The sequence below is a fragment of the Mucor velutinosus genome, assembly GCF_035048745.1.
Source record: "Mucor velutinosus strain NIH1002 chromosome Unknown tig00001551, whole genome shotgun sequence".
Lineage (NCBI taxonomy): Eukaryota > Fungi > Mucoromycota > Mucoromycetes > Mucorales > Mucoraceae > Mucor > Mucor velutinosus.
In genome coordinates, this window is record NW_027041919.1 from 22,348 (window position 1) to 38,243 (window position 15,896).

A 15,896-nucleotide genomic window follows, 5' to 3' on the forward strand; every position below is an offset into this window, starting at 1 on the left:
TAAGTGGTGTGGCCGCGCTGGACACCAAAGGCGTTCGCATAAGGATTGTGGAATGAGGATACTTCGAAATACTTCTGACAGAAGAGCAACTTGCCCATGGTGCCGTAGAGAAGGACATACACGCAGAAATCATCTTGACTGTGCGCTAAATCCAATCAATCAGCCATCTGAGCAACGGTCTCCAACACCAGTTGTACAAGACTTTCCAAATGCCTCTCAATCTGAGGCCACAGCTGAAACTCTGGACTCCAATGTCATCGTAACAGCAGTTGTATGTCCCTTTTGTGGAATAGAAGGACACCAACGACGATCTCATTATAATTGTGCCAAAGAGCCTCTACGTGCAGATGCAATAGATTCTTTTTTGATGGCGCGAAATCCTGAAGCACCTGAGGCTAACCGAAATAATTTGGGAGGCATGAATGCTTTGTGCTCAAAATGTGGAGTCTACATGTGGATTGATGAAAGAAAGCAAAGAACAAGAGCTTCTCCAACGTTTCAAATCTGCTGTCAAGATGGCCAGGCAATCTTGAAGCCAGTACACCATTTTCCAGAGCTTATTGTCAATCTTTTGAGTGGCAATGACGATGTTAGCAAAGAGTTCAAATCGAATATTAGAACGTACAATTCTGCTCTCAGCTTTACCTCCATGAATGCAACTTTAGATCAATCAGTTGCGAATAATCAAAATGGTGCCTACGCATTCCGTATTCACGGTAGCGTCTATCATCTCATGAGCTCTGCACTTATGCCAGCAAATGATACACGCCCAAAATTTGCTCCAATATATATATATTCGATGATGGGGAAAATGAGCTCCAAAACCGACTGAATGTTGCTGGAAACCCCAACGTTGAGAGAACCACTATGCGTCTCTTCCAAAATATGATGCACGAAGTCAATCCTTTTGTTGACTTATTTAAAACCATGGAGGAGCTATCAGTTGGGCAACCTGGAGGAATTCAAAATATACGAATGATATTTCGTTCAGAGGATTCTCCTGATCCAAGAAGAAGGTACAATAGACCAAGAGTTCCAGAAACTGGTATACTATTGTTTGATGGCGACAATGAAAGCAGCAACGAACAGCCAAAGAATCGTGATATCGTCTTAAGATTGAAAGGTTCCGGTGATAACCTAACAAGGATTAATGAAACCAATCAATTCTTTGATCCTCTTCAATACGTTTTGATGTTTTTATTTGGCGATCCTGGATGGCACATCAAAGTGAAAAGCTTTGATCCCTCTGAAACCGAAATTGACATTGCATCTGATAGCAATAATAATGATGAGGACAAAACCTTCACCATCATGCAATACTACAGCTCAAGATTGATGGTACGACAAGGACAACAGCAACACTACGGCCCAACTGATATTCTCACAGAACATCGATGCGCTCTTTTGGGAACATCGATGTTCTCATGAGCACATTGATGTTCTCATTTGAGAAGGTGTAGTTTTCCACTGGAATAAAATGGTTTGAATAGCTAAACTATAATATTGTAGGCAACAGAGAGACTTTTATTATCTGTAAGATTCATAAAATTACTAAACGTATTATAAATTGCACGAGAAAATGGCAATTTAAAATTACCTAATAACTACTTATTAAAGTAAAAGAATATATTTCAATAAGATATTCGAGTAATTTAGTAGGAAGAACGTCAGATCCACAACCGATAGGTTGTGGGTTCGACCGCGGTAGGAGCATTCTTTTTTTCAAATTTCTGAAAATCGATGTGCTTATAAAAGAATATGGATGTGCTCACATGGGAACATTTCGGATGTTCTCATAAGAACATCGGCCGACTTATAATAGATCTTTAGGAACGCCGATGTTCCCATATGAGAGCATTTTTCACCTTTCGGGAACATCGATGTGCTCATTTGAGAACATCAAATAGATTCTCATATGAGCACGTCGATGTTCTCATGAGAACATCAGTTGGGCCGTAGTGCAAGGACTACCAAAAAATTAGAAAATTAGCTTGCATTCATTTGGAAGGTTATTTCGCCAATACGTCGTCAATATGTATGCAAAGATGGAACAACAGCAACTGAATCTTATTAGATTCAATCAAGATACCTTACGAGCTGCTGTTTATAGCGGTCTGTTAGATCCAAATACTCCCTGTATGGTGAACGCCAAATGTTCAAAAAATTGCCCGTACTCATTCATGGACGAAACGACTATCAACCCAGAAGAATCAAGAAAAATTATATACAGAAGACGATTGATGGCTGATCGTACAATTTCCAGGCATAGTGGAAGAATTACTATTGATATATAATCGTTGGGTCGTGCCTCATAATCTTTATTTGGTCGCTAAATACAACGCACACATCAACGTGGAGATTTGCAGCCAGGTCAACTCGGTCAAATACATATACAAATATGTATACAAGGGCCATGACAGAGCACAGGTATATATGGGTTCATCCGCTCAAGATGATCACCAGGATGAGATCAAAAAGTTTCTTGATGCAAGATATGTCTCGGCATCTGAAGCCTGTTGGAGAATCATGTCTTTCCCTATGCATAAGGAATACCCCTCTACAGAGCGCCTGTAAATCCATTTGGAGAACGAAAGTTCTGACCAGGTCTTGAGTCGTACACTTCCAGAAACAACCCTGACAGCTTGGTTCAAGTACAATCTCAAAAATCCTGAAGACAACGAAGCTAAGCAAACTTTGTATCCGGACTTCTGTGAAAAGTACGTTTTTCATAAACAACAGAACCCAAGAGTTTGGAGACCTAGACGTTCAGGTTTTGGTGGAGCCATTGGCAGAGTCTACGCTGTATCTCCAAAAGATATTGAAAAGTATCATTTAAGAATCCTATTGTATCGAATTCCAGGAGCAACATCCTTTACCTACATGCAAACGTACAATGGCCGTGTCTATCCGTCTTATCAGGCTACTGCCAGAGTAATGGGTCTTCTACAAGATGACAATGAATGGAATGATACCATGTCAGAAGCAAGCACCACTATGTCACCTCAAAAAATACGGCAACTCTTCTGTATTCTGCTCTCCTTCTGCGATGTCTCTGATCCTTTTCAGCTATAGTTGAATCACAGACTGCATCTAGCCGAGGACTATCTGTATCGTAGGCAACAAAAGGCAAGAGCTCTGAATCAACCTGTTCCCACTGAAATAACAACAGATGAGATGTATGGCCACTGCCTTCTTGATTTGAATCAAATTTTGGTTGCCAACCAATTTGATTTGAAAACTATGGATGGTTTCAAGAACGTTTTCCCTACTGTTGATACCAGGGATAATCATGCTTACCCTGAGGACTCTACCCCGCTGGAAAGGATGCATGCCACTCTGCTAATTGAAGCCTTGGAAGCTCCTGACCCAAACTCTTTGCCATTCAATCCAAGCCAATTGATAGCTTGCAATGCCATTCAACGTTGCGCGTTAGCTGACGAAAACTATGATGCTGCACAGTCCAAACTGTTTTTTATTGACGGGCCTGGCGGTACTGGGGAAACTTTCATCATCAATACTTTGTTAGATGCCGCTCGCAAACAAAATCATATTGCAATTGCAGTTGCTTCAACAGGAACGGCGGCTCTGCTGCTGAAAGGAGGTCGAACTGCCCACACTACCTTTAAAATACCTATCGACACCTCATCTACAACAATGTGTGATTTTACACCATCCTCTGAAATAGCTCAATTCATCAAGAGAGCAAGGCTGGTTATATGGGACGAGTGTTCCATGATTCGAAAAGACTTGATTGAAACTGTAGACAAAACCTTCAAAGACGTGATGAAAAACAGCTTACCTTTTGGTGGCCGCTTGATCGTTTTCGCTGGCGATTTTCGTCAAGTTTTCCCAATCGTCCCAGGTGCAAGCAAGTAGATCAAGCATTGTGTCTCAATGTATCAACCGCTGCTACTTTTGGCCACAAGTTAGAAAATTCAAGCTGGAAACTAACATGCGAGTGCAGCAAGCACTTGAAGACAACAATCAGGATTTAGCCAACCAGATACAACAGTTTTCTAGCTATTTACTACAAATTGGTGAACGAAAAGTTAGAACGGTGACATTACCTAGGGACATTATTCCTTCGGATTTTGTGCGTATCCCAGATGAAATGTATTTCAATTCTACCAACTTGCTGGATTTGCTAGCTGTTGTGTTTCCAAACATCAACAATAGCTCAACGATTGACCATTATTTTGCAAAACGTGTTATATTAACCCCAAAGAACCAAGATGTCTCAGTCATAAACAATCTGCTACTTGACAACTTGCCGGGAAGAAAGTTCACTTATTATTACAGCTATGATCAAGTCTGTGATCCTCAATTTCGAATACAGGTGCCTCTCGAGCTTCTCAACTCCATAGAATCTGGCTCTCTGCCTCCACATGAATTGGTTTTGAGAGTTGGGTCTCCAATAATGATCTTGAGAAACTTAGATCCTTCAGCTGGATTATGCAATGGAACCAGGCTAATCGTGAAATCTTTGGGTGTTAGAATAATTGAAGCCACCGTTGCCACAGGGCCAAAAGCAGGTGACGTTGTGTATATCCCAAGGATCAAGTTTATCACAGAAGCCAACCGAAGAATTCCCTTCGACTTCAGTTGCACCCAGTTTCCTGTGAGATTGGCCTTTGCCATGACTATAAACAAATCATCGCAGGGCCAAACATTATCTAACGTTGGATTATATCCTCCCTCTCACGTCTCCTCGCATGGTCAGTTGTACGTCGCAATGTCAAAGGTCAGTAAGCCATCATCGATAAGAATCATGGTTGATCCTGATATTTCTGTACTGGAAAACGTACCTGGCCACTATACACACAATATAGTATACTCTGAGGTCTTTCAATAAAGTTTTTATATATTTATATCTCAAATTACATCCATTTTTTATTGTCAGGCTGTTAGTCTCATCATTTCTCAACAGATATAAAGCCTTGTTTAATGGTGGAGTAAGCCTGCGGCAGCACGACGTTGTATACACCGCGAAGCGGTGTTGTGCAACTAGTATACTATAACAATGGATAAAAGCTCTATCAGTTAGATTGACAAATAAGTCAACTCAGATCAACTAATGTCTAATCATGCTAAAAGACAACTCCAGCAAGCTAATCATGATTTAGCTCTGTCTGGATGAATAATTAGACTCTCATCCGAAGTACCCTGATCTATCCTTTCTAAAAGGATAATTAATATCGATCTAGTAGCATGTATCCGATAGGTACAGTCTTCTTAGTCTATATTAATAGTACATATCTGAGTGTATATCGCTAAGCATACATCTTTAGCATGTATCTGGATATATGGCATGTCTATAGCATATCGTATGCATGTCTATAGCATGTCTCATATATAGTACAAGTCTGTAGTACATAACGTATCTGTAGCTAGTATCACGGATATAAGCATGTGTCTTATAGCGTGGATCATGAAGTGCACATCTGAAGCAACAAGCTCATATTGCATTAATCTTGGTGCCTATCCAGATATGGTAAACATCCGTAGTCAATGTCGGAATACAAGTATAAGTCTATAGCGCCATCCATGATGTCCATGGTGCCATCTATAGCCTATATCTTATATAGTATGAATCTTATAGTACTAGCGTATCTGAAGTCCATCTCTTCTTATAGTATAAATCGATATCGTACATCTAATCCAGTGTACATACAGTTTATGTCATGAACCAAGCTTCGATCTGGTACCTGGATCTAGAACCATGCAGTCCAAGTGTTATGTCTACGTTATGCTTATGTCATCTCGGTGTTCAGGATTTAGGAGTACTAATTGATAACCATTAGTAATCAATTAGTCATCATTAGTAATCATTATGTCATGCCAAGCTTTATGCAACCTTATCATGTCAAGTATCTATCAACGTCAAGTATCAAGCCAATGTCATAATTATGTAATTATGACTCATGTTTCAGATTACGAATCATTACGTTTATCCACGCTATATCCATGTCTCCGCACTTATGTCCGCACCTCTTGTCAAGTATAAATATCATGTCCTTTTCCCCTCCATCCTTTCCAGTTGTAGATTATCTTGTATATCTTATTCTCTCTTACCTCAAGATAATCGTTTTGTTAAATAAACCCTCTGTTGAAATCAAGTTCTTGACACTTTATATCTAAATCCGGCAACTGGATGAACTGTCGGAATGCAGATCATAGTGGATGTATTCCACAGTCATATTTGAATATGCTTGTTATTGATTTGATTCTTTTTGGATAAAGATACCATCACTTATTACGACCATCATGGGTGTGATTGAATACACTGTGATCAGGAGTGATTCATTCACACGATGTGCGATATAAGCGTGTATCTTTACTTTAGTATTTTTAAATGGTTTTTTTTATGTATATATGAGCGCTTTCATTAACAGATCCAAATAGCATGAATTTGAATGAGTGCTATTTGATGAACTTTGGTTTTCAATTAAGTTGCGTTTGGGTGGCTATTTCATTACAGTATGTGTAGTAAAAGTTGTAGAGGGTACTTTGTTTGACTAGTACATGTTTTATGTGGGCTTGTTGAGAAGGATGTCGATGAGTAATGACGAAAAATAGTGTAAATGATCAATTTTCAAAGGGCCGTACCGCTGGATTTTATTAAGTGAACAACGTGAGCTTAAAGCTTAGTAGCTTCTGTTTATTTTTCAAATTTCTATACGATGGTATTGTTTTTATAGAGAAACGATAAAAGTTTTGAAAATCCTCTGCTTGTAGCTCATAAAATACATGATTTTGAGCAAATTTATGAAGGGAACGTACATCTGGTGCTTAAAACCCTTATATTATAATGGAAATAACGTAGAGCTATCGAATGGTCTTTGTTTTGTGCGAATCCAGTGAGTATTTGTCGAGATATGGTCAAAAAAAGGATATCATGCAAAATCATGGATTTTTGTTCACAATCTACGCGTGATAGCAAGCAAAAAATCTGGTGACGATTTTTTGGTCAGGACAATATTGTCAATATTTTATGATAGATTTATGCCAGAGCTTCGAGCAAAGGCTCATTCAATAGGAAATTTTTTGGTCTACAATGTTTAATAATGCTTAATAAAATGTTTTGATGACAGATACTGGTTAATCTTTAGAAAACAGTCAAAAAGTTGCAAAAACAATCGTACCAAATATCAGGTAAACAATGTACACCAGAGAATTGATATAAATACCATTGTATTCTCCTTTGAATTCTCTACAAGTTTCATATAAGCTTGAAGGGGTGATTACTATCAAGAAACGCGTACTTTTAAGGTCGATAGATTTTGGAATCCCATGGGTCATCATTTAGAACAATAGAAATTGAATCTCCGTTGAGCTTTCGCATGTGTACACGGCACATGTATGAATTTGACCAAGCATTTTAAAAATCAGAGCGTACAAAAGGGCCATATTAACTTGTTGGTTTTAAGTTATCAATAGATACCTGACATGTTGAAGAATCTTGTTGTTAAAACTAGACAACTGTAGCTTGCTTTATTCTTCAGGAATAATAAGATTCCCAATTTAAAGTATGTATATTCCCCCGCTTAAAAATAGCATCTCCAATGTTGATTATCTCATGAAGTATGCATTTCCAATATAATGTTCCCACTAAGAACTTGCTCCAACATCATTATTCTACAACATATTTAAGTTTGACGAGATTCTATTTTTTTTTTTACCTATAAGGACCTGGATGTACAAAATGTTTTTTGATTTTGAGGTTTTCAACTTTTGTGTAATGAAATAGCCACCCAAACGCAACTTAATTGAAAACCAAAGTTCATCAAATAGCACTCATTCAAATTCATGCTATTTGGATCTATTAATGAAAGCGCTCAAATGTACATCAAAAACCCATTTAAAAATACTAAAGTAAAGATACACGCTTATATCGCACATCGTGTGAATGAATCACTCCTGATCACAGTGTATTCAATCACACCCATGATGGTCGTAATAGGTGATGGTATCTTTATCCAAATGGAATTAAATCAATAACAAGCATATTCAAATATGACAACTATGCCCTGCTGCCATAGTTGCACAATATCCCAGATAAAGGATTCCATGCTTCAATAACAAACATCACACTTTAAACCATCAAGGTTACATTAAATCATGCTATGACGATAGCTCACCCAAGCCCATCAAGGTTACTCAAATCGACCCTTATGGCCAGTGCTCTTGCATTGATTACCACTTTAAATCAAACATCAACAACATTTGCCAGATATCGCAATAGCAGAACCTATTGCTCTCTATCATCACTAACCCTACAAGCTAGATGCAAATGTATAAATACTCTTCTTTTTTTTACTCAATTCCAGGATTTTCAGTTCATTTTATACACAAATAAAATACAGTTGATTTCTATTGTATTTTACCTTTGCTTTATTTTTTTTGTGAAATCTATTTAAACCTGATTTCACTGCACATACAGCCCACATATATATAATAATTTAAAAACTTTTACTAGCAGCATCTATACAAAATTAGCCATTTTCAAAAAAAAAATCATATATTTCTCGACAACCATGCTGCCTATGCAAATTCGGTTTGTACCATCGTCATCTTGGCAAAAAATTGGTATAGGAACATGTTAGTCTCAAGGCTCTAGCATCAATATTTAGAAAATCAATTTTCGATCGTCCAAAAGTTGAAAACCTCAAAATCAAAAAATGTAATGCCATTGTGAGCTAAATCTACGGATTTCTGGGCCGTGTAACAATAGGGAATAATTTATATATTATTGTAGGTTGAAATATGTTGTGAGAGCTATTAAAGTATAGGCGTTCATAAATTACTGATCTAGCTTCAAACAAGTTGCGGTAAAACTCAGGTAGCAATACGAGCTTGCGCCGGTAGAGCTTACGACGTGCCTATTCAAAATGTAGTGCAGAGGAAGCCCGTTATCTTTTTCTAATAAAACCGGCCAAAAATAGAATTAAGAGGCAGCATATTAGACTTTAGCTCACATATCCAAAGCACTAAAATATAATGGTGCACTTGACATTCGATTCTTAATGTGAAGGCCTTCATCTTAAAAAGTAGAGCATCCAATGATTTTGTCTTTGCATGAGATATTTCGTTATTGCCAGACAAAAGAATCTTCGTTCATATAGCTTGCCTCAAAAACGATCGTAAAAGTATAAGCTTTAAATTCCAGCCTTAGCCTTAAATCTAGTTATGCTACAGATCTGGCATATATACTTTATAAAAATGCTGACTTCTGTAAAGAAAGAGTACGAGCAAATTATTAAATCATGTTTAAAAAAAAAAGCGATCCCTTGAAATAGTTATAACTCGCTTTGATGAGTTGCTGGGATGACAAACAGGGAAGATCTAATATCCCGTAAGCTGTTTTAACAATATACAATATTATAGTAAAAAGATACTGATTGAATTGTTTTCACAAGAGGTAAAATAATTCATATCCACTACTAATGCAATTATCTATTCAGTTTACTATAATCGTGGAAGCCTGAAGGGAAAGGGTATATGTGCAGAATGTAATACTAGAAGAAGGCTGGTTTCAAATTCAAAACACGGTTTGAATATTCCTCATTAATCGTAGCAATCTCTGATATCTGATCATTGCTGTCTTTTCGGGATAGATCCATCAACCATTTTATATCTTCGTAAACGTCACCATCAGGCAAAGGTTCAAATGATTCTGTTTCCGTTTGAGCATACAGTTCTCGAAGTGTAGCCTTCATCTCCACTAATTTCAAAGTTAAACTCAATGAAGCCTTTGATCCCTTGCAAGTAACTCACATTCAGTGTTTGAGATTGTCAAATCTGATATTTGACATGGTGTAACATTCAACGCTGTAATTGCTGATAAAATGCATGGGTTGCCATGAATGAATGCCGTAGATAATATATCCATATTCAGGCTTACCTGGTGTCCTTTTTCCTGTGGCTAAAGCCATGTGTCGTTTTACTCGCTCAATGACTCTGAAATGAACAGTATTAACACTAAATCTGCTCGTAATATAAACATACTTACGGCTTGGGGAGATTGGTTTGGAGAATATTGGCAAGCATAAATTCCCAATCAAGATCTTTCTTTGGTTCATTAGAATCCTTGTCCATGGGGTTCGCAATGTTCATCAAGACTTGATCTATCAATTTGAGTGAGAGGTTTTTGATCAAGCTTGTATCCTGGTTATCAATTGTGTCCATTTCCTTTTTGTTTTGTGCTGAAGACTTTGAGCAATTCACAAAGTTGACAAGGTCATCCATAATCGATGTATCCAATTTACTTTTTTTCTTGCTGAAATTGTTGAAATCTGTCTTTCGATTCATTTGGGGATCCCATGCTGTGCGTTTAAATTGACGATGCTTTGTAATCCCAACCTTTGCCACTGATTCTTCGCTGGTATCCAGATACAATCTTCTCTTTTTGATGTTTACCCTGCAAGCACTGGCGTTAGCACTGATATAATGCACTCAAGCCTATGCGATTCCACACCTGTTTTGATAGCTTTTGATAGGCCATTCGACTTTCCTATCCGGCTTCGTCTTTAATGTTAAGGTGTCAGCTTTCTGCTTGAAGTAGGATTGGTATTCTTCTTGCTTCTTTTCGATACGTTGATTAACACCAAGGTTCATTGTTAACTTGCGTTTAAATGTAAAGGACCGAAAAACCAAAAATCTTTTCCAGGCTAAAATGTGCTTGACGGCCAACTCTGACTCTACCAATCGTAAGCGAATAGATGGATTAGATAAAAAATTTTCTTCCATGCTTGTCTCGGCCAAGTTTCTTTGATCAAATAGACGGAGATTAAGATTGATTGATTACAATTTATAATACCATATATACAATCATCCAAGGTGAAAAAGATATTTTTCTTAGGTGCCATGGGCCATGTTTGTTATCAGATTTCTTTTCTTTTTTATCTATAATATTTATTATGATGGAAACACTCACACCTATTAAACAAGATACTCCAAACACCACTGCTTCACCTCCTCCTCCGCCTTCCTTGACGAAAAAGGTGGACTCTGTGTCTGCTACAGAATGTGCAAATTGCGGTACTACTACTACGCCTCTGTGGAGAAGAGGTCCCAACGGTGAGACTATCTGTAATGCTTGTGGTCTTTATCTCAAGGCGAGAAACACCTTAAGACCTCCTACACTGAAAAGAACCGTTCATAAGAAGGCTGTGAATTCAGCAGAACAGAAGAGCGATTGTGGTGGAGGTACTTGTCCAGGTGGTGGTCAATGTAATGGCACTGGTGGTTCCACTTCTTGCGCTGGGTGTCCCGCTTTTAATCAGCACCAAGTAAATCGCCAAGCTCTCATTTGTGCAAACTGCAGAACAACAACAACCCCACTATGGAGGCGAGATGAACAAGGCAACACTATCTGTAACGCTTGTGGTCTGTATTATAAGCTTCATAATGTTCATAGACCAGTGAGCATGAAGCGCAGTGTCATCAAGAGAAGAAAAAGAATCATCGTAGCACAAGGTAGTGATGAAGAAGAATTGGATGATGAAGATGATACTCTCTCACAAACATCTTCCATGTCAACATCTCAACCACCCTCTCGACCTCCTCTCCCTGCCTCTTCACTGTCCTATCCCAGTAATCCACCCAACAATGCGCACCAACAACACCGAAAGATGACTCATCCAGTTCCAGAAATCGAGGATTATGTTGTGCTGAAAAAGAAAAAGTTAATGGAGCTACCCAAAAAGAAACAACAGCATTACCTACTATCATCACCCCCAGCGCATCCTACTCCTCTTAGAGCAACCCCTATGTCGCCTCCACCACTGCCATCATCCTCATCTTCTCAACCATACACACATACTCCTGTTACCATCAGCGCCGTTAATGCATCATCCTCTGCACCCACATCCTTATCTGACAAAATCCATCCTCAACAGCAATCATACCACCAACAACACTCACCATCTCCTCAGCCTCCTCCACCTCAGCAACAACAAAACAAGTCTCCCTTGTTCTCAAAACCATATCCAGAGAGTCAATCAACGACAAAGAGCTTTTTGCCTCCGATCTCTTTAGAGCGTCAATCGTATCGACTTGAATCACTGTTTGGTCGTAGAGATTCCGCTTCGTCAGCTACCTCATCTGTCAATACCAATAATACATTACCTCCTCTATCGTTACCACCATTGACTCCTCCCTCATCACAACCTCAACAACAACAACACTCTCATCATCAACCGCAACGTAGTATGTCTCCTATACAAATGTCTCAGCAGCAACCTTCGCCACCACATCAATTACTTCAGCAACAACAGCTTCCGCCTCCACCTCAACAACAACACCATCTTCACCAAAATAATGGTTATGAGTTGGCTGACTTTGATCAAGCACTTGATCGCTTGGAGCATCTGAGAAGACAAGTGAGACCCGAGCAATCGTATGCTCTCTCTCAATTAACTCAATCATTAAGTGATTTGGCCTCGAAAGCAGAAGCAATTTTATCATTAGATTCATTAGCCTATGGTCGATAAGGCAGTTTCTTTTATCCCAGCTTTGATGGTATTAGTAATAATCTTTGCATTTCTCTTTGTAATCTAATAAACGTATACACACTTATAACCCAAAAGCATTTTGAATTGTCTCCATCATGTTAGTTCCAGCGCTGGCAACACAAACTTGCATAGTAATTCAACAGATGGCACCATAGTTCAATCGAAAAAGCGTAATTAGATTTCACAACATTCTGTTTGTATTTTCACGTCATTCAAATCACTCCATGATACTCAATATCTCGATCAAAAACGAACTGATTTAAGCTTGTTCTATTGTAATAAAATCTCTATATTATACTTTGTAGTTTTGTCATATTTTACATTATTTACAACAACATCTTGAGAGGGTTCTCCATGAAGCCCTTGAACGATTGCAACCAAGTAGCACCAACAGCGCCATCAACAACACGATGATCAGCGCTCAAAGTAACTTCCATCACATCACGGACGGCAAAGCCGCTTTTAGTAGTCTCGTCAGCGACAACCTTTTGCTGAGTACCACCGATAGCCAAAATACAAGATTGGGGAGGGTTGATGATGGCAGTAAAGTTGCTGACACCAAACATGCCCAAGTTGGAAATGGTGAAAGAGCCACCTTGGTATTCAGCAGGGGCTAATTTACCATCACGAGCACGCTTGGCCATGTCCTTTACTTGAGAGGAAATGGCAGACAAACCCTTGGTCTCGGCTTGACCGATGATAGGAGTGATCAAACCAGTGGGAGTAGCAACAGCAACACAGATATCAGCAGAGTTGTATTGTCTGATAAAGTCACCCTGCCAGGCAGAGTTGACTTCAGGCACAGCCTTGAGAGCTAAAGCAGAAGCCTTGATCACAAAGTCGTTGACAGAAAGCTTATATTCACCCTTGCTAGATTGGTTCAAGACTTGGCGCAACTTGCTAACCTTGTCCATGTTGACCTCAACAGTCAAGTAATAATGGGGAACAGTTTGCTTGGATTCAGCTAAACGAGAAGCAATGATCTTTCTCATGCTAGTAGTGGGTTGATCATTGAAAGCATCGCCAGAAGCGCCTTGAGGAGCGTAGGCAGCAGGAAGAGGAGCAGCGGCGGGAGTAGCAGGAGCACCTAATACGAAATGAAAGGTCAATCCTACATTTGTCACTACCACAATCTCTTAATAACAACATACTAGTTTCCTTGAAGTTTTCGACGTCAGATTTGACAATGCGACCACCTGGTGCAGAACCCTGAATTTTAGAAATGTCAATGCCTCGTTCGTTTGCAATTAACTATAGAATTGGTTAATATAGTTGATCCACCAGGTATAATTCTTCTCCATATAAACTTACTCTAGCTAAAGGACTTGCCTTGGTACGATCTAAATTCCCAATTGAGCCCAAAACATGAGTCATGTATGCTATATTTTGACATTCATCCATCACTTACCACCAGAAGATTCAGAGGCGGGAGTAGCAGGTGCAGCTTCCTTCTTTTCCTCGGTAGCAGGAGCAGCTTCCTCGGCAGCGGGAGCGGCAGCAGCAGGAGAAGCATCTTCCAAGGTGAAATCCTTGAAGGCCTCAACATCAGACTCATCGTCAACAAAGATGGCGATGGGCTATTTAATTTTGAACTTCATCAATCACTCACCCATGTTACGTGCAACATCAAATCGTTACCTTGCCGACAGGAATGTCTTTATCGCCCTCGTTGACAAAAAGTTTTGCAAGGAAACCTTCTTCCTGACATTCAAAATCCATTTGGGCCTTATCAGTTTCAATTTCTACCAAGACATCTCCGGGGTTGATAGCATCACCAACAGCCTTTTGGAATTTACCAATACCACCAGCGGTCATACTATAATGATAATTTACTTAATGAACCGCATGCTAAAGCAATCATAGCGTGCACTTACGTAGGAGATAAAGCAGGCATAGCAATGACATTGTGAGGAGGGAAACCTATCACATCCATCAATATCATTTCGTCATGTCATTCTTGAGCCGATTACTTACTCTTGGAGCTATAACCTCTGGCTTCCTTATGAGCTTGAGGGATAACAAAGGCACGGAGAGCGCCGAATGATTTGGGGCTATAACGCACGAAAAAGAGCTTTAGAATCGCAAAGCTCTTAAATGTTTTTTTTCGTGATAAGTAGACTTACCTGGTAGTAGTGAAAGCACGGGCAGCGGCTTGACGGGTCAACAATGGAGCAGCTCTGCTAGAAATTCTAGCAGCAGAAGCACGAAGAGCTTTGGTAGATGTTCTCAACAAAGGACGAGACATTTGATGTGAATAAATAAATAAAATATGGAGAAAAGAAGAGAAAAAACGAAAAAATAAACCCTGGCTGGAGAAATCAGGAGTGTACTGAAAAATACGGGCAAATTGGGGCGCTTATTATACCCTCCGCTATATCTGATAGTTTTGATTTGATTAATTTGAAATTAGATTAAGCTGGATTTGACTCCACAAAATTGGAGAAATGTGTGGTCTACTGTTCATTCTCGCATAGAACTCAGGTATCGACGCTGAATTCAGAGAAAATGCCATTTCAATCAACATTTTAGTTGTGAGGTTGAGCATTTCCGAGCATCTAACTGCGTTTTGTAAAATTTTTTAGGTAGGCTCACAACCATTTCATTTTAAAGACCAGAGGTTTGTTATCTTTTTAGATCAAAACTCGATCATCAAAAATATTTTTTGTTGGATGTTCATTGGCCAAGGTGAATGACTTTCCTTGGAACATTCAATGCACGGCCATTGCAGATGCTTATAGTTGGAATTCATAGAGGACGCAAGCCCACGCACTTGCTATCACTCAGTACTTTTGTAACTATAATATGAATAGAAGGCAATCCTTAACCTTGCATACCATCAGAAACACGTAAGAATTACGTCTAATACCCAAATACTTTCAATGCTGAACGGCCTTATTATACAGAGCTCAAATCCATAAATCCGTAATTGCATAAATTCTTTTTTGAAGGATTGTTCTTGAAATAGAATGGAATGCAACGCTCTACAGATGTTAGATACTTTGAGTGAAGCTTGTTTGCTCATCAAGCTCTGTCAGAATAAATCAAACCAATCAAGTCGTTGTTCCTGAACTGAGATTCAATTTCTTGATCTGTCAAAAATTAGTTTTTAGACAATATTTGAACAGCTTCTCGACTATTGAAAAGCAAACGACTAACAACAAATAGAGCACGCATTCTCTTGTACCAATGTAATTAAATTTTTGGTCTTCATACTGTAACACGGCCTAAATATACTTGTTGTCTTATCATTAGACTTGGCTAGAGAAATTATATTGGCGCCATATCATTAAAATTGGGATCATATAATGAACTGCATAATATACTACGAAATGGAATACAATGAAATATGCCAAGGTCGTTTAATAGCAACAAGCTTCAATACTC

The 15,896-nt window shown here is 38.9% G+C and overlaps 5 protein-coding genes across 5 annotated transcripts; 3 read left to right on the forward strand and 2 right to left on the reverse strand.

Annotated features, from left to right (window-relative positions):
- Positions 1-867: 867 nt before the first annotated feature.
- On the forward strand, positions 868-1,428 carry ATC70_007236 (uncharacterized protein; the record flags this gene model as incomplete). Its single annotated transcript, XM_064826499.1, has 1 exon — positions 868-1,428. One exon carries the CDS (start codon positions 868-870, stop codon positions 1,426-1,428), a length of 561 nt encoding a protein of 186 aa, XP_064678359.1.
- Positions 1,429-2,433: 1,005 nt separating this feature from the next.
- Positions 2,434-4,852, forward strand: ATC70_007237 (uncharacterized protein; the record flags this gene model as incomplete). The annotated part of the gene is made up of 4 exons (XM_064826500.1): positions 2,434-2,570; positions 2,613-2,931; positions 3,073-3,872; positions 3,931-4,852. The coding sequence occupies 4 exons, from the start codon at positions 2,434-2,436 to the stop codon at positions 4,850-4,852; spliced, it is 2,178 nt and encodes a 725-aa protein (XP_064678360.1).
- A 4,663-nt stretch (positions 4,853-9,515) lies between these two features.
- ATC70_007238 (uncharacterized protein) lies at positions 9,516-10,614 on the reverse strand (the record flags this gene model as incomplete). Its single annotated transcript, XM_064826501.1, has 5 exons — positions 9,516-9,721; positions 9,775-9,837; positions 9,902-9,957; positions 10,010-10,417; positions 10,475-10,614. 5 exons carry the CDS (start codon positions 10,612-10,614, stop codon positions 9,516-9,518), a joined length of 873 nt encoding a protein of 290 aa, XP_064678361.1.
- Positions 10,615-10,916: 302 nt separating this feature from the next.
- On the forward strand, positions 10,917-12,491 carry ATC70_007239 (uncharacterized protein; the record flags this gene model as incomplete). Its single annotated transcript, XM_064826502.1, has 1 exon — positions 10,917-12,491. The coding sequence occupies one exon, from the start codon at positions 10,917-10,919 to the stop codon at positions 12,489-12,491; it is 1,575 nt and encodes a 524-aa protein (XP_064678362.1).
- Positions 12,492-12,838: 347 nt separating this feature from the next.
- RPL20B_2 (60S ribosomal protein L20B) lies at positions 12,839-14,757 on the reverse strand (the record flags this gene model as incomplete). Its single annotated transcript, XM_064826503.1, has 8 exons — positions 12,839-13,599; positions 13,664-13,763; positions 13,824-13,852; positions 13,921-14,089; positions 14,151-14,328; positions 14,387-14,432; positions 14,487-14,563; positions 14,636-14,757. The coding sequence occupies 8 exons, from the start codon at positions 14,755-14,757 to the stop codon at positions 12,839-12,841; spliced, it is 1,482 nt and encodes a 493-aa protein (XP_064678363.1).
- Positions 14,758-15,896: the final 1,139 nt, after the last annotated feature.